Source organism: Dermochelys coriacea, chromosome 1 (assembly GCF_009764565.3).
Source record: "Dermochelys coriacea isolate rDerCor1 chromosome 1, rDerCor1.pri.v4, whole genome shotgun sequence".
Classification (NCBI taxonomy): domain Eukaryota; kingdom Metazoa; phylum Chordata; order Testudines; family Dermochelyidae; genus Dermochelys; species Dermochelys coriacea.
In genome coordinates this window covers 270,456,169-270,477,904 of record NC_050068.2, presented here as the reverse complement: position 1 = coordinate 270,477,904, position 21,736 = coordinate 270,456,169, and the positions used below count along the sequence as shown (strand labels likewise).

At 42.8% G+C, this 21,736-nt stretch overlaps 1 protein-coding gene across 4 annotated transcripts in view; it reads right to left on the bottom strand.

The window, feature by feature from the left end:
- Window positions 1-21,736, bottom strand: part of TMCC3 (transmembrane and coiled-coil domain family 3) — a 226,204-nt gene that overhangs the window by 7,767 nt on the left and 196,701 nt on the right. For all 4 annotated transcript variants that reach the window (XM_043492256.1, XM_043492252.1, XM_038420387.2 and 1 more), the window contains exons 2-3: window positions 2,843-3,759; window positions 1,317-1,452 (exon numbers count right to left, since the gene is read on the bottom strand). In XM_043492256.1, the coding sequence (XP_043348191.1) occupies window positions 1,317-1,452; window positions 2,843-3,759 (1,053 nt within the window). The remainder of the gene's footprint in view (window positions 1-1,316; window positions 1,453-2,842; window positions 3,760-21,736) is intronic.

Below are 21,736 nucleotides of genomic sequence, written 5' to 3'. Positions count from 1 at the left end.
GTCTCTAGAGAACATAAAACTGAGACATGCTGGCCACTTTACAGCCGAACTTTGCTTACAGTTATTTCATTTAAATATCAATATGTCTGCTTAAAAGGAGATACAAAAAAATATTAAGAGGACTGTAGCAAGTAAAATGCAGAAATGTTTAGCTGCCAGAATAATACTGTAATTATAATTCACTTTCCAACTTGTTCTTTTATACAATAAAATCAGAAATTCTGATCATCTGAGAAAAGTGGATAACCGAGACCCCAGGGTTGTCATTAATCTTTAGGAAATGTCCTGCACTCAAAAAACACAGCTACCCACACTTACTCTTTTCTTCAAATCATCATCATCATTTTATACTTTCTGGAGATCAAACTCTAGTCTATATTTTGAAATTAAGTTTCCCATCCCTTACTGACTCTTGGTCTTCTCTCATTTGATGTTTCTTTTGTTCTGAACCTGAATGTATACATCTGGCTGTTTTGTTTTGTTTTTTTAAAAGGTGAACTAAATGCTCTTTAAATAAAAAATAACCCCCCCAATTATTAACCCAATATATGTACAAACGTAAGTGACAAGTAAATAAATACACACTTTCCAGAATGTTTATAATCTTCTACTTCATTGATTGTGTTTAGTTGACTGTGGTAAAGTCATCACTAAATGCATAAACCTATACAAGAAATGCAATTTCTTTTCACTACTTTAGGTGTTAATGCAGTGAACACCTCTTGCAGGAGAAACACAGGGAACAAAAGGTCTCGATGGGTTAAAAACTTCTCAGTTCATCATTGAACTGTATTTATAATTCACAAGTCTACATGGGTGTTTTACGAATGATTTGGGATCTCAGTCAGTTTTTGACAGCTATGTCGTTTTTCTACAAAATTCAAAATTTATACAGGGCTCTGCCATGCTATGTTAGTATTCAGCTAGGAAGGGGTTTGGACATTCATTTTTGTTAAGCTCACAACTGGGAATAGTGTTATCCTACTGCTATTACAGAGCCAGTAGGGAAAGCAAAATTATTGCATTTCAGAGCATTTTACATTAGACCAGTAGATTCCTTATTCCTCTAGTGATGACAGAGCAGTAGATGTAAGACACCATTTAGAATCCACAGGATTTTATTCATGCAATTATGAAACACTAGCAGGTAAAATCGTGGCCCCATTGACTTCAGTGGGAATTCTGCCATTGACTTCAATGGGGCCAAGGTTGCACTCTAGCTGCGTAAAAAGTTGGGCCTAAATTCCTTAAATGCAAACATTATTCCAAATTTTGCAAAATTTCTAGGCCATGTAACAAGTTGATTATAAAAATACCTGAACATCTCGTGACCGTTCACAGGCCTGATATGCCACTCTCTCTTCTATGCTGGCTAGCTCTTGTTTCAGGTTTGCAGTCTCATGCTGATGAAGATCTGTCAGATCGTTTAGCTGGTCTTCCAATCGTTCATACCTTTTTCAGGAAAAACAGAACTCTGAATTTAGCTCTTCTACACAAATGATGTTACACCATGTTAGAATACATCTGTACTTTAAAGTCATCTTTCCTTGCATCTCAAGTAACCACCACTTCGGTTTGTAATGAAAGGGATGGGGGGGGAGTTTCCCAAGGACTTACTCGGCAGGCTGAAAGCTCTTTGTAAATGCTCCTGGTTGGTGAAACAACAGAACAACGTTTGAAAGACCAAGGCATTTTAACACTGCAATATAAAAATAACTCAGTGGATAAGTGTATCCAATGCACGCTCTTCCTCCTTTCAAACCACCATTCAAATCTTATCATGGGGATTTCTACATATTTTCCCCACCATATAAACAAACTGAAATAAATTGCCTTCCCTACACTTGGAGAACTGCACAAGGAAATTTTAATAAGTATTGTGTTTGTATGAATGTTTAGTCTGTTAGCACAGTAGAAACTATATTGATCTCATTAACCAATACACTTATTATCATGACTAATATGATAAACAGGATGTTCTGTGTATGCTTCAGGGGGCCACAATTTTCAACAGCGACTAGTTACTTTGGATGCCTAAGTTTTACACCTTAAATAAACCTGATTATCAGAGGGCAGGTGCTCAGCATTTTCTGAAAAGCAGGACCCTTTAAGGTGTCTTAAGCTGGGAAGCTCAAAAATTGTGGCATCTAAAAAGTCACTAGTCACCTTAAAAAAAAAAAAAAAGTACCTTGTGCCCGCTTTTATTCTCTGGGACCAGGTGCTGATACTCTGCAGAACATAACTCGCACTCCAGAATAGATGTTAAAGGGTTTACCAAGCAGCTAATGAGCCCACAGGGAAGCAGTGTTAAAGTATTTAAAACCAAATCTCACTATACTTTGTTACATTATGTCTTCAAACTTCACAATCCCATAACAGTGTGGTTGAGAACATATACCATACCACACTGCAGGAAATGGCTCATTAATAAGGAAGTACTGTCAAAGGTAAAGCTCTGTTACATCAGAGACTGCTTATTTAGGTGCCAAGTTACAATAAATCAGGAGCAGTCCATTGGCGATGACAGCACTGGCACCAATTGTATGTAATATTCACATAAGGTAATGTCAGTGAAGTATCAGATAACGAAACTTTCCAGAAAAGCCTTAGACAACTGCACACAGAACTGTCAGTTCTATCAAATTGTGAAGTATTATTGTCACAAATTTAGGTTAACAGAAGAAATCAAGAACTTTGGTACCTGACAATGATTACTGAACACAAGTTTACCTTTAAAAAATGAACAAACAAACAAACAAACAAAAAACTCCAATCACTTAGTTTTGACTCAGTTCATATACCTGTGCAAAAGCCATTTCAAAAGAACAGGAAAAGAAAATACCTGTATCTTTCCTCCTGTAATGTCTGAGAAATAAAACCATAGTCTCTTTGAAACTGTGCTTTTAAATTCTCTATGTCATCTGCTAATTGGGACTGTGTTTCCTTTATTTCTCTCAGTTCCTCCAAGATCATGGAAAGCTTTGCTTGGCTGTCCAGAGCGTTTGTCTCACCAGGCCCAAAGGAATGGTTCCCATTACTATCTGCAGAGCCAGATGTCCCACTTGAGCATTCATCATCACTAACATATTTTGGTTTAGCCACAATAGTAGCACTGCCACCATAGGCCCTGGAACTAGTTTCTGGCCGAAATTCATCCAGGGTATTTTTCAGGTGAGAAATGTTGTCAGCACTACCAAATTTATTTCGGATCAAATTTGCAAACTCTCTTGACTTGTTGAAAACAAACACTGGTGGTGTCAGGGAGACACCTGGCACACCTGATTTGCTGCTCTCAGCACCTTGGCCACTGGTACGAGATTTGCCATGGACATCTTTTAAAGGGGGCTGGATATCCTTCAAGTTATCTTTCAAAGTATATTTGGAACTTTTGGAGGATCCATTTTGTTCGATGTCTTTGAGCTTTCGGTGATACTGTTCCAATTTCTTCTGTAGCTGGGCAATGGAGTGGGCAGACTTCTGATTCTTCTTTTCGAAGACTTGTTTAATACGTCCAGCCTGCTGCTTGTCTGCACTGTTCACCAGCTTTAAGTATTCAGCCACATTTCCATCACGGGCTGTTTGTTCAATTTTGATCTCTTCTGTAACTTTCAAAATTTTTTGTTTCAGGCTATCTGCATTAAGTTTGACTTTGTGAAATTCTAAGACCCCATCAGGTACATCAAAGTTGAGGTTGGTGTCTGAACCCCCACGGCGAATGTTAAGTGGCAAGCTCAGAGTATTCATGTCATGTCTTTCCACCTGAAAAGAGATTAAAATTCAAATTGAAGACAACTGTTTTATATTTCAACTGCACCCAAAATTGGATTTCCCATCAAACTATTTATATCAAACACTGTTCAGAAGGTAACTTATGAGTACAATGCATGTTGAACATATTTTAAAGTATTTCTCACAAGTTATGTTAAATAATGTAGAAAGTGAAGACATGCTACTTATTCAGCCATGAAAATACATGCTTGAGTTGACATATGACAACCAAGTAGCTTGTCTTTTGCTTTAAAAAAAGTAAATACGAAGACTCAAAACTAGAACAGTATAGGTAAATCCAGGTTTGGGGTTTTTTTTGTTGGTTTTTTAAAAACACAAAAATGCTTTACCAGCATCAGGAAACATTCCCTACAGATTTTCTATCAGAAGATTTATATCGTTCATGAATGGTAAAGATCCCATTTTAGCTGGATGGACACTTATTAATGGTTAAGTTCTTTCCATCTCTCTCACTGTACCAATATGCTTTACTGAGCTAAAAGCCCAGTTATGGACACCTGCCCCTTGCCCCAACTGATCAAACCAACAGCTGTTCTTACTCATCTAGACAAAGGTGTCTTGCAATTTACAGTAAGCTTTAGTGACAGCATGAGCCCCAATTTACAGTCAGATCCAATAGCATCCATTAGCTTTCAGTGTAGCTATCACAGAGAAAACTAGATACCCATTTGACTTTTCAAGTTTGCTGAAGGTGTCCAACGACTGGTTTGCTGCAGCTAAGTTTACTATATTTTAATATCAGCCTGGCAGTGTGTGATTTAAATGCCCAACAACTCTCAAGAAAAGAAGAGTGTCTGAAGTATTGGACTCCTATGATTGTGTGCAGTTGTAATCGCTTAGATGTTTTGCGCATTGAACTTGGTACGTATTCTCCTGAAATGTAATAAAGCAGATGAATACTGATTAAGCCACTTGATCATGATACTTGGCCAGAGCACTAAAGCTTGATTAATAGTCTAGATAGTATATCAAAACAGCCTCAATTTCCATAAGAACTAAAAATATTTTCTCATATAAAATTGTGGAGTAGTGAAATAGGATTTATCTAAGGAGAACGTTTTCATATATCTGATCACTATTACACCAAAATATCCCCTACGATACAAGGGGGGCACTTCGTTGAATCAGCCATAGCATCCAATAGATAGAGATTTCTTTTTTCAAATATACTGGCCCTAATGGATTTTCCATGCATCACAAAAGTCTTTATAAAAAAAAGTTGTGCCAGAAAACATAGCCTGTCTTCAGCTAGATTTGGAGAGAAAAAACTCGTCAAAATAAGTTAAAGGCATTTCTACTGACTCAAGACAGTCCCAGTGATAGATAGTAAATCTTGGACAACCCTTTCACTCCCCCGCCAAATCCCCATATTGTATTTTGATCTGAATGTCATGCCTATTTTTCTACATAGCATCATAAACCACACACAGTTTGGCAAGCATTTAATTAATTGCCCGCGGTGATAAACGAGCATTCAGCTTTTAAAAGGTCTAATAGTTAAAATTAGGGTTACCAGATAGCAACTGTGAAAAAACAGGACAGGGGTGGAAGGGTAATAGGCGCTTATATAAGAAAAAAATCCCCAAAAATGGGACTGTCCCTTTAAAAATGGGACAGCTGGTCACCTTAGTTAAAATAGATGCATTTTACCACTAAAAATAGTGTGCAGAGGAAGAGCTAGAATGATGCCTGGGGTTACTTGCAGTACATTGACCTTTTCATCTCTGAAGAATTGGGTTTTAATCTTGGCAGTTTAGACCATCAAAGAAAGTGAATTTAGTAGTTTCATCCTAGTCCCTCACTGCACCTATTGCACATGTTGCCCCATGACAACAGAACTGATGAAAGAACACTAAGCCTTGCATCGTCAATTCTTCTCATGTATGACATTTATTCCATCTATACAGAAGGGCATTCTGTTGAACATTCAGTGGCAAAACTCCTTAAGATAAATCTTATGCATGGTTAGGGCTTTTTACTTATGCCTTCCTTGCATTTTGCCACTCTAGGAATAGGAACGGATGATGCAAGAATCAATTATTCAAGGTCCTGTGTAAGAAACATGCAGTACAAATGCCTATTAATAAAAAACAAAATTAGTTTGGGACATAGATTCTGTTCACACTACATGAAGTTATCTTTTCCAACTATGTCTTTTTAGACTTGCAAGCATTGTCTACTACACATGATGCAGTATAAAAAGCAGCTAGCATAACACTGATGCTTATTATGTTTTGTGCCAAGCAGTCATAAGAATGCAGAGAGCTCAGTTCTGATATGGATTATTTCTTGTTAAGAATATATTGGTTACTGTTGGTGTCCTGGGGTGACTGGCCTCTTTAAGCGAAATCAGGATCCAGTCTGCTTGTGACTGCCTTCTGCAGGACCACCGGAGTTAAATGACTGCCCCAGATGACTACTTAAAGGTTAATTGGTGAATGATAGCTGGACCTAATAAAAAGGTTATCCGAGTTTAGTTAGGGTAAGTACTCCTAAGGAAATGGGAAGCTTCTGAGGAAAGAAGGTATCAGGAGAGCACACCAGAGCAGAGAGTCTGGAAGGCGTACTCCTGGAGACAGGAGATTCTTAAAACAAGAGCTACAGTTGACAGGTATCCAAGAAGGCCCGGTCTCAGCAAAAGGATCTCCCAAACAGTTGCAGGAAGCCCAGCCTGCCAGGAACAACGTGCTGCCTTGGAGACCAGTCAGCTGCAGCTCTTCTCCATGGAGTTGGACCCAGAGAAGGACCTTACCCAGGTGTAAACACAAGAGATCTGACTCCAGAGGAAAGGACCTAAGTCGAGAGAACCCTGGTGGTAATTGGCCTGGAAAGAGATGACTAATGGACTGGACTTAGGGGGACAGAAACTAAAACTAAAACTGACTCAGTCTCCCAGCTAAGACCCTGTGTAAAAGTTTTGCTTATACTTTCTCAAAAAGAAAAGGAGTACTTGTGGCACCTTAGAGACTAACAAATTTATTAGAGCATAAGCTTTCGTGAGCTACAGCTCACTTCATCGGATGCATTTGGTGGAAAAAACAGAGGAGAGATTTATATACACACACACAGAGAACATGAAACAATGGGTTTATCATACACACTGTAAGGAGAGTGATCACTTAAGATAAGCCATCACCAACAGCAGGGGGGGGAAGGAGGAAAACCTTTCATGGTGACAAGCAGGTAGGCTAATTCCAGCAGTTAACAAGAATATCAGAGGAACAGTGGGGGGTGGGGTGGGAGGGAGAAATACCATGGGGAAATAGTTTTACTTTGTGTAATGACTCATCCATTCCCAGTCTCTATTCAAGCCTAAGTTAATTGTATCCAGTTTGCAAATTAATTCCAATTCAGCAGTCTCTCGTTGGAGTCTGTTTTTGAAGCTTTTTTGTTGAAGTATAGCCACTCTGAGGTCTGTGATCGAGTGACCAGAGAGATTGAAGTGTTCTCCAACTGGTTTTTGAATGTTATAATTCTTGACGTCTGATTTGTGTCCATTCATTCTTTTACGTAGAGACTGTCCAGTTTGGCCAATGTACATGGCAGAGGGGCATTGCTGGCACATGATGGCATATATCACATTGGTAGATGCGCAGGTGAACGAGCCATCATCAAGGATATACAACCTATCCTGAAGGACGAGCCATCGCTCTCTCAGATCTTGGGAGACAGACCAGTCCTTGCTTACAGACAGCCCCCCAATCTGAAGCAAATACTCACCAGCAACCACACACCACACAACAGAACCACTAACCCAGGAACCTATCCTTGCAACAAAGCCCGTTGCCAACTCTGTCCACATATCTATTCAGGGGATACCATCATAGGGCCTAATCACATCAGCCACACTATCAGAGGCTCGTTCACCTGCGCATCTACCAATGTGATATATGCCATCATGTGCCAGCAATGCCCCTCTGCCATGTACATTGGCCAAACTGGACAGTCTCTACGTAAAAGAATGAATGGACACAAATCAGACGTCAAGAATTATAACATTCAAAAACCAGTTGGAGAACACTTCAATCTCTCTGGTCACTCGATCACAGACCTAAGAGTGGCTATACTTCAACAAAAAAGCTTCAAAAACAGACTCCAACGAGAGACTGCTGAATTGGAATTAATTTGCAAACTGGATACAATTAACTTAGGCTTGAATAGAGACTGGGAATGGATGAGTCATTACACAAAGTAAAACTATTTCCCCATGGTATTTCTCCCTCCCACCCCACCCCCCACTGTTCCTCTGATATTCTTGTTAACTGCTGGAATTAGCCTACCTGCTTGTCACCATGAAAGGTTTTCCTCCTTCCCCCCCCTGCTGTTGGTGATGGCTTATCTTAAGTGATCACTCTCCTTACAGTGTGTATGATAAACCCATTGTTTCATGTTCTCTGTGTGTGTGTGTATATAAATCTCTCCTCTGTTTTTTCCACCAAATGCATCCGATGAAGTGAGCTGTAGCTCACGAAAGCTTATGCTCTAATAAATTTGTTAGTCTCTAAGGTGCCACAAGTACTCCTTTTCTTTTTGCGAATACAGACTAACACGGCTGCTACTCTGAAACCTGTGCTTATACTTTCTGTAGGCTTTTTTCTGTTAATAAAGACAACCTTTGAAAGGTCTACAAAAACCTTTTTTAAGACCTTTTTAAAGGTCTAAAAAAAGGCTCCAGAAAGGTCTTTAATAACAGACCTTCGGGTACTCTTTAGTACCCGAAGGTTTGCCTGAATGTTTATATCCCATGTGCAGGGAAATCAAAGGAGGCCTAACCACAAGCAGGTGCCCTAAGACAGTCTGCACTAGGATAGGAGCCATTCACTACCGGCAATCTATTCAGGTTCTCATGCTAGTCCACTCACTGTGGTATCTGAGCACCTCACCGGTTTGCTTGCACGAAAAAATATTGAGCAATATGCTTAATGAATCAAACAGGAATATTTACCCCTTTCATACTTGCATAGAACACAAACATATATTACATATGTGCATCAAGAGGAGAATCAGCTCTCTTAAGCCAATCCCATTTCAGTATTAACTTAGGTTTCAGAGTAGCAGCCGTGTTAGTCTGTATTCGCAAAAAGAAAAGGAGTACTTGTGGCACCTTAGAGACTAACAAATTTATTAGAGCATAAGCTTTCGTGAGCTACAGCTCACTTCATCGGATGCATTTGGTGGAAAAAACAGAGGAGAGATTTATATACACACACACAGAGAACATGAAACAATGGGTTTATCATACACACTGTAAGGAGAGTGATCACTTAAGATAAGCCATCACCAGCAGCAGGGGGGGGAAAAGGAGGAAAACCTTTCATGGTGACAAGCAAGGTAGGCTAATTCCAGCAGTTAACAAGAATATCAGAGGAACAGTGGGAGGTGGGGTGGGAGGGAGAAATACCATGGGGAAATAGTTTTACTTTGTGTAATGACTCATCCATTCCCAGTCTCTATTCAAGCCTAAGTTAATTGTATCCAGTTTGCAAATTAATTCCAATTCAGCAGTCTCTCGTTGGAGTCTGTTTTTGAAGCCTTTTTGTTGAAGTATAGCCACTCTTAGGTCTGTGATCGAGTGACCAGAGAGATTGAAGTGTTCTCCAACTGGTTTTTGAATGTTATAATTCTTGACGTCTGATTTGTGTCCATTCATTCTTTTACGTAGAGACTGTCCAGTTTGGCCAATGTACATGGCAGAGGGGCATTGCTGGCACATGATGGCATATATCACATTGGTAGATGCGCAGGTGAACGAGCCTCTGATAGTGTGGCTGATGTGATTAGGCCCTATGATGGTATCCCCTGAATAGATATGTGGACAGAGTTGGCAACGGGCTTTGTTGCAAGGATAGGTTCCTGGGTTAGTGGTTCTGTTGTGTGGTGTGTGGTTGCTGGTGAGTATTTGCTTCAGATTGGGGGGCTGTCTGTAAGCAAGGACTGGTCTGTCTCCCAAGATCTGAGAGAGCGATGGCTCGTCCTTCAGGATAGGTTGTAGATCCTTGATGATGCGTTGGAGAGGTTTTAGTTGGGGGCTGAAGGTGATGGCTAGTGGCGTTCTGTTGTTTTCTTTGTTGGGCCTGTCCTGTAGTAGGTGACTTCTGGGTACTCTTCTGGCTCTGTCAATCTGTTTCTTCACTTCAGCAGGTGGGTATTGTAGTTGTAGGAATGCATGATAGAGATCTTGTAGGTGTTTGTCTCTGTCTGAGGGGTTGGAGCAAATGCGGTTATATCGTAGCGCTTGGCTGTAGACAATGGATCGAGTGGTATGATCTGGATGAAAGCTAGAGGCATGTAGGTAGGAATAGCGGTCAGTAGGTTTCCGATATAGGGTGGTGTTTATGTGACCATCGCTTATTAGCACCGTAGTGTCCAGGAAGTGGATCTCTTGTGTGGACTGGTCCAGGCTGAGGTTGATGGTGGGATGGAAATTGTTGAAATCATGGTGGAATTCCTCAAGAGCTTCTTTTCCATGTATTTTCCAGTATTAACTTAGATTCCATACAGCAGTTCAATGTTCTATCCAAAAATTGTGATCAACATACTATACTGTTAAGGTGGCTCACAAATGTGCAAGATCTTATTTCCAGAAATAGTTTTATTTCCAGCATGGTCTTAGACATTATAACCAACAGAAAATATAATTACTTACATTTACATACCACTTTTCAAACAATAGCTAATAAATCTTCACAATACTTCTGTGACAGATATGCATCTCCAATATTATGTGTGTAGAAACTGAGGCACGGTGATATCAGATGACTTGCCCAAGGCCACACAGACAGTCAGTGTCGGAATCAGGATTATAACTCAAGAGTTTATGTAGTTGGTCCACTATCCCTCATAAATGAATGTTTGATCAGAAGCATTTACTGTATCTGGCTAAATCAACAAAGGGGATGGCGGGAAGCCTAGTATAAAATATTAGCTTCCTGAAACAATGCAAATCACTTTTGAATAAACCTTGACACAAAAAGTTATCCTAAAATAAGTCCATGAATCACACGCACAAGCAAGTCAGACTTGTCACTGATGTTATCATAAACTGTACATGCTTCCAGAAACGGGTGGTTCTGACTACAATCTTTATAGTGTTTACTTCCTTTAGTACAAAAGTGTTCTAAAAATATTTTGCAATAATTGGATAGAAGCCTGAATCAGATCTCTTCTGCCTCATGTCCCATCCCTTACTGCAAAGTGCTGGAACAGCTAATGGTCACAAAGTTCAGTTCTTACCCATACTATGTGGCTTCCCCTCCCTACCTGGTCAGGAAGGTATAAAGACAAATCAGGCAAATATGGAGTGAGGGTTCACATCAGCCAAAAAAGGTGTCAAGCAAGTCACCTTTGCAGGCAATGGTAGCACCAGTTACCTTCATGCTAAGGATGCAAGGAGCTTATCAGGATCATCTGTGTCTTGCATCAGTGAAGGACAGCCTTAAAAAAAAAAAAAAAAAAAAGTCTACCTGGGGGAGGTCTGAAAAGAGCGGAAATATGCTGTCTTGTCTCCAAGAGGAGCAGTAAATGGGAAAGTGGGATAGGAGCTGTTGAGCAGAAGAGGAAGCAATCCTGAGACAGACGTGGCACTAGGCCAGGATGAGGAAGGCAAAGCATTACCTAAGAGCCTGAAGGAATCTACTGTGCTTATGTGGGTTAGGATTTAGATATTCAGGCCTGTCTGTAAAGGCCTATACTCTAAGAATATAGGTGTATTCTTATCACTTAGCTAGTTAGAGAGGTATAAAAGAAAATCAAAATCACTGTTTGCCAGCGTAAGGGCCTTCTCTTACTGTCACAGTCTGAGGCCCTGTGCTTAGGCTAAGGCCTTTGGCTAAGCAGCAGAGGCAGCCATAAGCTGGGAAGCGACCGGTCACCTCCTCACATTCCAAACTAGTCACATTGAAATAAGGTGCTAGTGGGCTGTTAGGAATACAGTCCTGTCCTGATAATGCCTATCGCCTCCAGAGAAAGGGAAGTGCCTAGGAGATGTAAAAGGAAAGTTGACGTGATTGGAATAACGGAGACTTGGTGGGATAACTCACATGACTGGAGTACAGTCATGGATGGTTATAAACTGTTCAGGAAGGACAGGCAGGGCAGAAAAGGTGGGGGAGTAGCACTGTATGTAAGGGAGCAGTATGACTGCTCAGAGCTCCGGTACGAAACTGTGGAAAAACCTGAGTGTCTCTGGATTAAGTTTAGAAGTGTGTGCAACAAGAGTGATGTCATGGTGGGAGTCTGCTATAGACCACCGGACCAGGGGGATGAGGTGGATGAGGCTTTCTTCCGGCAACTCACGGAAGCTACTAGATCGCATGCCCTGATTCTCATGGGTGACTTTAATTTTCCTGATATCTGCTGGGAGAGCAATACAGCGGTGCATAGACAATCCAGGAAGTTTTTGGAAAGCATAGGGGACAATTTCCTGGTGCAAGTGCTAGGGGAGCCAACTAGGGGGAGCGCTTTTCTTGACCTGCTGCTCACAAACCGGGTAGAATTAGTGGGGGAAGCAAAAGTGGATGGGAATCTGGGAGGCAGTGACCATGAGTTGGTTGAGTTCAGGATCCTGACGCAGGGAAGAAAGGTAAGCAGCAGGATACGGACCCTGGACTTCAGGAAAGCAGACTTTGACTCCCTCAGGGAACAGATGGCCAGGATCCCCTGGGGGACTAACATGAAAGGGAAGGGAGTCCAGGAGAGCTGGCTGTATTTCAAGGAATCCCTGTTGAGGTTACAGGGACAAACCATCCCGATGAGTCGAAAGAATAGTAAATATGGCAGGCGACCAGCTTGGCTTAATGGTGAAATCCTAGCGGATCTTAAACATAAAAAAGAAGCTTACAAGAAGTGGAAGCTTGGACATATGACCAGGGAAGAGTATAAAAATATTGCTCGGGCATGTAGGAAAGATATCAGGAGGGCCAAATCGCACCTGGAGCTGCAGCTAGCAAGAGATGTCAAGAGTAACAAGAAGGGTTTCTTCAGGTATGTTGGCAACAAGAAGAAAGCCAAGGAAAGTGTGGGCCCCTTACTGAATGAGGGAGGCAAGCTAGTGACAGAGGATGTGGAAAAAGCTAATGTACTCAATGCTTTTTTTGCCTCTGTTTTCACTAACAAGGTCAGCTCCCAGACTGCTGTGCTGGGCAACACAAAATGGGGAAGAGATGGCCAGCCCTCTGTAGAGATAGAGGTGGTTAGGGACTATTTAGAAAAGCTGGACGTGCACAAGTCCATGGGGCCGGACGAATTGCATCCGAGAGTGCTGAAGGAATTGGCGGCTGTGATTGCAGAGCCCTTGGCCATTATCTTTGAAAACTCGTGGCGAACGGGGGAAGTCCCGGATGACTGGAAAAAGGCTAATGTAGTGCCCATCTTTAAAAAAGGGAAGAAGGAGGATCCTGGGAACTACAGGCCGGTCAGCCTCACCTCAGTCCCTGGAAAAATCATGGAGCAGGTCCTCAAAGAATCAATCCTGAAGCACTTAGAGGAGAGGAAAGTGATCAGGAACAGTCAGCATGGATTCACCAAGGGAAGGTCATGCCTGACTAATCTAATCGCCTTTTATGATGAGATTACTGGTTCTGTGGATGAAGGGAAAGCAGTGGATGTATTGTTTCTTGACTTTAGCAAAGCTTTTGACACGGTCTCCCACAGCATTCTTGTCAGCAAGTTAAGGAAGTATGGGCTGGATGAATGCACTATAAGGTGGGTAGAAAGCTGGCTAGATTGTCGGGCTCAACGGGTAGTGATCAATGGCTCCATGTCTAGTTGGCAGCCGGTGTCAAGTGGAGTGCCCCAGGGGTCGGTCCTGGGGCCCGTTTTGTTCAATATCTTCATAAATGATCTGGAGGATGGTGTGGATTGCACTCTCAGCAAATTTGCGGATGATACTAAACTGGGAGGAGTGGTAGATACGCTGGAGGGGAGGGATAGGATACAGAAGGACCTAGACAAATTGGAGGATTGGGCCAAAAGAAATCTAATGAGGTTCAATAAGGATAAGTGCAGGGTCCTGCACTTAGGATGGAAGAATCCAATGCACCGCTACAGACTAGGGACCGAATGGCTCGGCAGCAGTTCTGCGGAAAAGGACCTAGGGGTGACAGTGGACGAGAAGCTGGATATGAGTCAGCAGTGTGCCCTTGTTGCCAAGAAGGCCAATGGCATTTTGGGTTGTATAAGTAGGGGCATAGCGAGCAGATCGAGGGACGTGATCGTTCCCCTCTATTCGACACTGGTGAGGCCTCATCTGGAGTACTGTGTCCAGTTTTGGGCCCCACACTACAGGAAGGATGTGGATAAATTGGAAAGAGTACAACGAAGGGCAACAAAAATGATTAGGGGTCTAGAGCACATGACTTATGAGGAGAGGCTGAGGGAGCTGGGATTGTTTAGTCTGCAGAAGAGAAGAATGAGGGGGGATTTGATAGCTGCTTTCAACTACCTGAAAGGGGGTTTCAAAGAGGATGGCTCTAGACTGTTCTCAATGGTAGCAGATGACAGAACGAGGAGTAATGGTCTCAAGTTGCAATGGGGGAGGTTTAGATTGGATATTAGGAAAAACTTTTTCACTAAGAGGGTGGTGAAACACTGGAATGCGTTACCTAGGGAGGTGGTAGAATCTCCTTCCTTAGAGGTTTTTAAGGTCAGGCTTGACAAAGCCCTAGCTGGGATGATTTAACTGGGACTTGGTCCTGCTTTGAGCAGGGGGTTGGACTAGATGACCTTCTGGGGTCCCTTCCAACCCTGATATTCTATGATTCTATGAAACTTAGTTTGATAGCATCCTGTCTGGCAAGAACTCACTTATCAATAGCTGGGATGTGAAACCCTCATTTCTGTAAAAAGAAAAGGAGTACTTGTGGCACCTTAGAGACTAACAAATTTATTAGAGCATAAGCTTTCGTGAGCTACAGCTCACTTCATCGGATGCATTTGGTGGAAAAAACAGAGGAGAGATTTATATACACACACACAGAGAACATGAAACAATGGGTTTATCATACACACTGTAAGGAGAGTGATCACTTAAGATAAGCCATCACCAACAGCAGGGGGGGGAAGGAGGAAAACCTTTCATGGTGACAAGCAGGTAGGCTAATTCCAGCAGTTAACAAGAATATCAGAGGAACAGTGGGGGGTGGGGTGGGAGGGAGAAATACCATGGGGAAATAGTTTTACTTTGTGTAATGACTCATCCATTCCCAGTCTCTATTCAAGCCTAAGTTAATTGTATCCAGTTTGCAAATTAATTCCAATTCAGCAGTCTCTCGTTGGAGTCTGTTTTTGAAGCTTTTTTGTTGAAGTATAGCCACTCTTAGGTCTGTGATCGAGTGACCAGAGAGATTGAAGTGTTCTCCAACTGGTTTTTGAATGTTATAATTCTTGACGTCTGATTTGTGTCCATTCATTCTTTTACGTAGAGACTGTCCAGTTTGGCCAATGTACATGGCAGAGGGGCATTGCTGGCACATGATGGCATATATCACATTGGTAGATGCGCAGGTGAACGAGCCTCTGATAGTGTGGCTGATGTGATTAGGCCCTATGATGGTATCCCCTGAATAGATATGTGGACAGAGTTGGCAACGGGCTTTGTTGCAAGGATAGGTTCCTGGGTTAGTGGTTCTGTTGTGTGGTTGCTGGTGAGTATTTGCTTCAGATTGGGGGGCTGTCTGTAAGCAAGGACTGGTCTGTCTCCCAAGATCTGAGAGAGCGATGGCTCGTCCTTCAGGATAGGTTGTAGATCCTTGATGATGCGTTGGAGGGGTTTTAGTTGGGGGCTGAAGGTGATGGCTAGTGGCGTTCTGTTGTTTTCTTTGTTGGGCCTGTCCTGTAGTAGGTGACTTCTGGGTACTCTTCTGGCTCTGTCAATGAGTACCCAGAAGTCACCTACTACAGGACAGGCCCAACAAAGAAAACAACAGAACGCCACTAGCCATCACCTTCAGCCCCCAACTAAAACCCCTCCAACGCATCATCAAGGATCTACAACCTATCCTGAAGGACGAGCCATCGCTCTCTCAGATCTTGGGAGACAGACCAGTCCTTGCTTACAGACAGCCCCCCAATCTGAAGCAAATACTCACCAGCAACCACACACCACACAACAGAACCACTAACCCAGGAACCTATCCTTGCAACAAAGCCCGTTGCCAACTCTGTCCACATATCTATTCAGGGGATACCATCATAGGGCCTAATCACATCAGCCACACTATCAGAGGCTCGTTCACCTGCGCATCTACCAATGTGATATATGCCATCATGTGCCAGCAATGCCCCTCTGCCATGTACATTGGCCAAACTGGACAGTCTCTACGTAAAAGAATGAATGGACACAAATCAGACGTCAAGAATTATAACATTCAAAAACCAGTTGGAGAACACTTCAATCTCTCTGGTCACTCGATCACAGACCTAAGAGTGGCTATACTTCAACAAAAAAGCTTCAAAAACAGACTCCAACGAGAGACTGCTGAATTGGAATTAATTTGCAAACTGGATACAATTAACTTAGGCTTGAATAGAGACTGGGAATGGATGAGTCATTACACAAAGTAAAACTATTTCCCCATGGTATTTCTCCCTCCCACCCCACCCCCCACTGTTCCTCTGATATTCTTGTTAACTGCTGGAATTAGCCTACCTGCTTGTCACCATGAAAGGTTTTCCTCCCCCCCCCCCCCCGCTGTTGGTGATGGCTTATCTTAAGTGATCACTCTCCTTACAGTGTGTATGATAAACCCATTGTTTCATGTTCTCTGTGTGTGTGTGTGTATATAAATCTCTCCTCTGTTTTTTCCACCAAATGCATCCGATGAAGTGAGCTGTAGCTCACGAAAGCTTATGCTCTAATAAATTTGTTAGTCTCTAAGGTGCCACAAGTACTCCTTTTCTTTTTGCGAATACAGACTAACACGGCTGCTACTCTGAAACCTCATTTCTGTGTTGTCCTATCACCGTAGTCCCCATTTCCCTATTGTTTGTCTGTATTATCTGTCTGGTTCTGTGATAGTTTCTGTCTGCTGCATAAATTAATTTTGCTGGGTGTAAACTAATTAAGGGGGTGGAATATAATTGGTTAAATAATCATGTTACAATATGTTAGGATTGATTAGTTAAATTTCAGTAAAATGATTGGTTACGGTATAGCTAAACAGATCAAGTTTTATTATATAGTCTGCAGTCAACTAGGAAGTAGGGGGGGAATGGGAACAGGGATGGGGGTGGGGAAATTGGAATCATGTTTTGCTAAGGGGAGGGGAATGGGAACAGGGACAGAGGTAAGGCTCTGTGGTGTCAGAGCTGGGAAGGGGGACACTAAGGAAGGAAACTGGAATCATGCTTGCTGGAAGTTTACCCCAATAAACATTGAATTGTTTGCACCTTTGGACTTTGGGTATTGTTGCTCTCTGTTCATGCGAGAAGGACCAGGGAAGTAAGCGGGTGAAGGAATAAGCCCCCTAACAATGTGATGTTAGACACACATCCCATTAACTCCCTGGAGGAGTGAGGAGACTCAGACTCATGCAAGGGCTGTTAATGGAAATGCTAGGTGTTTTTTGCAAGGTGAGGATGGGGGGGAGGGGGAGAAAAAGGAAAGAACAGTGCTATTTTGTGGAGGGAAGGACCACACACCATCCCCAAAAAGCCTAGTTGATTCACAGCTATTTGTACCATTTATACTGCTTAAGAGAGCTTTAAAGATTTATAGTCCAGGAGTTGAGCAGCCAGGGCCTTTCCTGCTGGGGAAGCCAGAGTTCAACAGCGCACAGGATGGGTATCTACAGATGCCTGTTTCAAATGTGTAGAATAAATAAAAAGCAAACAGCCCAGCAGGCCAGAGGACAGCCTTTCAGGGATGCTGGGACAATTTGTATAATGGGGATGCTGAGAGCCATTGAACCAAACTGCAAACCCTGTATATGATGGAAACCACTTCAAGACAGGGTGCGATAGCACCCTGTGCACCCCTAGTTCCAGCAACATGTGCAATCTTTATGCACTAAGAGACCTTTCCTGGACTACCCACATGAGCCCTTCCTAGGCTGAAGAACAGAGAGGATACTAGAACAGCTGTTCAGAACACTGAACCAGGTGCAGGGCTAAGAACTTTAATACTGGCCCAGCAATTAACATGCATATCTTCTGTCTAGCATAAATACATTTTAGAGAAGTGGGGATTGGGTAAGAGGCAACTGATGTAAATAAAGCCCGTTGTTTTTAAGACATCTGCTTGTGCCTTGAAAAGTGGCTCCACAAAAATGGCAATGGGGAATTCTTTGTGTTAAAGTAGTGCCTGTATGTTGTCCAATCAGGTCAGGGTCCCACTGTATTAGGTATGTGGCAAAAAACAGTCCATGCCTCAAATAGCATACATCTTTTCTTAAAATGAAATTTTTTTAGAAGTGTGTGAATCAAAACACAAGAAGAGAATGGAGAAACAGGGATGAGTGCATATACTTTCTATAGACTGTGTGCACAGCCTAGAGGTAGGTTTTTTTTGGCGGCGGGGGAGGGGGGGGTTCCCCTACTAGTAGAAACAAAGCCAAAAAGTCAGCGAGAGATCTCTTTATCAAATATGCTCAGTTCTCAATTCCCTCCTCCTTGTAAAAGGTTTTACTGTGTCTTTCAAGTCCTTTGTTCTTCCTGAAGTCTACGGGAGCAGACTCTGATGCAGAAACCTGAAGCTGGCCCTTCAGTGTACGTCTACACTGAAGAAAAAAAGAAAAAAGGAAAAAAAAACAAAAACAAACAAAACCACCAACACCACCACAATTCAGAGTCAGGGTCTACAAATTGTGGCTCATACTATGGCACTAAAAATGCCATGCAGACATTCCCCCTTGTGGTCTGAAGCCAAAGGGGGGCGGATTCATTTCAGAGCCTGAGCAGGACCATCTACCCAGCTATTTTTTTGTGCCATAATGCAAGTCCCTCCAATCTGAATCTCTAGACTAGGGCTCTGAGACTTGCAGCTTCCTTTTTGCAGTGTAGACATACTCTCAGGGCGTATCTACACTGTATTCTAAGCCCAGATCTGTGGGACACAGGCTGGTGGACTCTGTGTATCCAAGCCCATGTTTAAGCATCCACACTGCATTGTAAGCCTAGGTTTAATATTGCAGGACCCAAGTTTCACAGCCATACAAACATGTCCATACTGCACTATGCAGACCATCTGACAGTCCATAGCTTGAGCTGCGGCCACACAGAAAAAGAAGAGCGGTTGTCATAGGGGGCCCTGACATATGGAACCTGCTCCTCTTGATATCATCTCACAGCCAGTCTATTGTTTTAATACAACATTATCGTTTGTGAGGCTATAAGCAAGGACACATCAGGAAAGCTGAAGTTATGTTTCCAACATCAGTGTCGCACACAGCCCTAGTTGAGCTTCCCCTCATTAGGCTACTTTGTTTGGTCCCAACAAGTTAGACCTGTGTGGTCTTAAGCTTCCCGCAGTCTGAAGTAGGATGCAGTGTGGTCTCTTTCCTTGGGCGCTGTGGCACACTTCCCAGGCACTGGCTCTGCCGATTACCCTTTCACGGAACTGGGATCCTGAAGGCCAGCTGCACTCGACCCCCATCCCATTGCTTAAAAGCACAACCTTTCCCAGAGCTCCAACCTGGGGGGCACTCTGGGTTTACAGCTCATCTCTTGGAAGCAAACAGACACAGGTTTTGTACCTGTGTGAATTTCCCTACCTCAGTTTTCTAAACATTCTTTGGGCTTAGGGAAGAGTCCTCTAAGGCAGGGGTTCTCGGACTTCATTGCACTATGACCCCCTTCAGGCAACAAAAGTTACTACATGACCCCGGGGGGGAGCTAGGGGGCCCTCAAGCCCCACCGCCCCAGGGCAGGGAGCCAGAGCCAAAGTCCAAGGGCTTCAGCCCCCGGCGGGGGGGAGAGAGGTGGTGAGGTGGAGGTGGGAAGCCTGTAACCTGAGCTCTGCCATCCAGGGCTGAAGCCCTCTGGCTTTGCCCCCAGGTGGTGGGGCTTGGGCTTCGCCTTCAGGCCCGGGCCCCAGCAAATCCAATGCCAGCCCTGGCGACCTCATTAAAATATGGTCCTGAGGCACTTTGGGGTCCTGACCTAGAGTTTGAGAATTCTTGCTCTAAGGAGTTCAGGAACCCACTTCACATGACTTTCTCCTCCAAAAGAGGGTCTCTTTCTTCCTCTCTCCTGTGCAGCTTCTTTCCTTCTGCTCTTTCCCAAGCTTCCACTCATCCCCCTCCCATCCTCATAATCTCAGACTTTATGAGAGTCATCCTGAGTTTGTAAATCCCATCAATAAAACCCAGTCTTTGTTCTGCTTCTAGGTAAATTTCACTGCTCTAGATCCCAGGCCCCTACAGAGAAGTTGGAGAAAACTGGTTTCCCCTAAGCTTCAGACCATCCTGTTGTCCTAAAATACTCCCATTTGAATAGAAACCATTCAGGTTAACATATCTCCATTGTCATGCCTGTGTCACCAACCCCTGGAATTTTACTCTACCATGGACGTAAAAAGACAGAGAAGGCAAACAAAGCCCTCCATTCAAAATGGAGTTTTTAATCTGACCCAGATACACACACAGAATGTATAAGCTGAATGTATACAGATTCCAAAATCGTCAATTAGTAAAGCCAATATTTCTATTTTTTTAAAATTATTCCATATAGGGAAATACAAAAACACAGCACACCCAGAAGTTACACTACTATTGCTATTGAAACCATAATTTTGAATTTTCCGACACTCTGTTTTTAACACTGCATCAACTGCCCTTTATTTTTGTTTTGTGGCATGTAATAATAATATAAAACTCTTGTACAGGGATCTCACTGGACATGCTTAATGAAAAGCATGCAGTTTCAAAGTACTTCTACCTATGAGGAACACAAAGGGTGCTTTTAGAAGAGTGTTTTGACCAGAAGAGTACACCCGTTACAATTTATCCTATAGGAGACCAAAAAGCAGCTGATACAGACCCAGAGTTAGTGAAGTTTTGGGATGATGATCCTTCCTATCTCATTTCAGACTAAGGGCTTATTTACACACAAACTATAAACCAAATAAAGTTTTAATTCACATCTAAATTATTTTGTTGCAAATCTGCATGTAGGACACACACTCACTTTGGATTCAGAGCATCCATATGTGCCGGGCCATTAACTGCATCCTTTTATGAAGGTCTGTGACTCTTGGCAACGTGCTTGAAATAGTGGATGGCTTTGCAGCAATGAGATTCCCTAACTGTAGAAGGGTGATAGATGGGCCACATATCCTAATTTTGGCGCCGGACTATCTACGGTATTGCAGGTGCATATGGATCACTGTGGCGGTTTCATTGACATCAACGCAGGGTGGTCCAGAAAGGTACATGACACATGCATGTTCAGGATCACGGGCCTGTACAGAAAGCTCCAAGCAGGGACTCTCTTTCCAGACCAAAAAATTCTAATGGGGAATGTCAAAATGCCCATAGTGATCTTGGGAGACCCAGCATACCCCTTACTCCCATGACTCATGAAGCCTTACCTGGGAAACCTGGACAGTAGCAAGGAGCACTTCAACAGGCTGAGGAGGTGCAGAATGACCGTAGAATCTGCCAAAGGCACATTCAAAGAATTGCTGGTGCTGCCTTTATGGCAGGTTAGACCTAAATGAGGAAAACACTCCCATGGTCATAGCAGCCTGCTGTGTGCTCCATAATATTTGTGAGACTAAGGGGGAACAGTTCCCCAGGGTGAAGCACAGAGGTGGATTGCCTGCCTGCTGAATTTGAGCAGACGATACCAGAGCTATTAGAGGTGCACAATGGGGAGGCTTATTCAAATCCAGGAGGCTTTGAGACAACATTTTGACAATGAACTCCAATAATTTGTCTTTCGATATAGCACTCTGCAATGTTTTGTTAACATTTGCCTTGCATTAAAATTTTGCTTATTCCTGACCTTGATT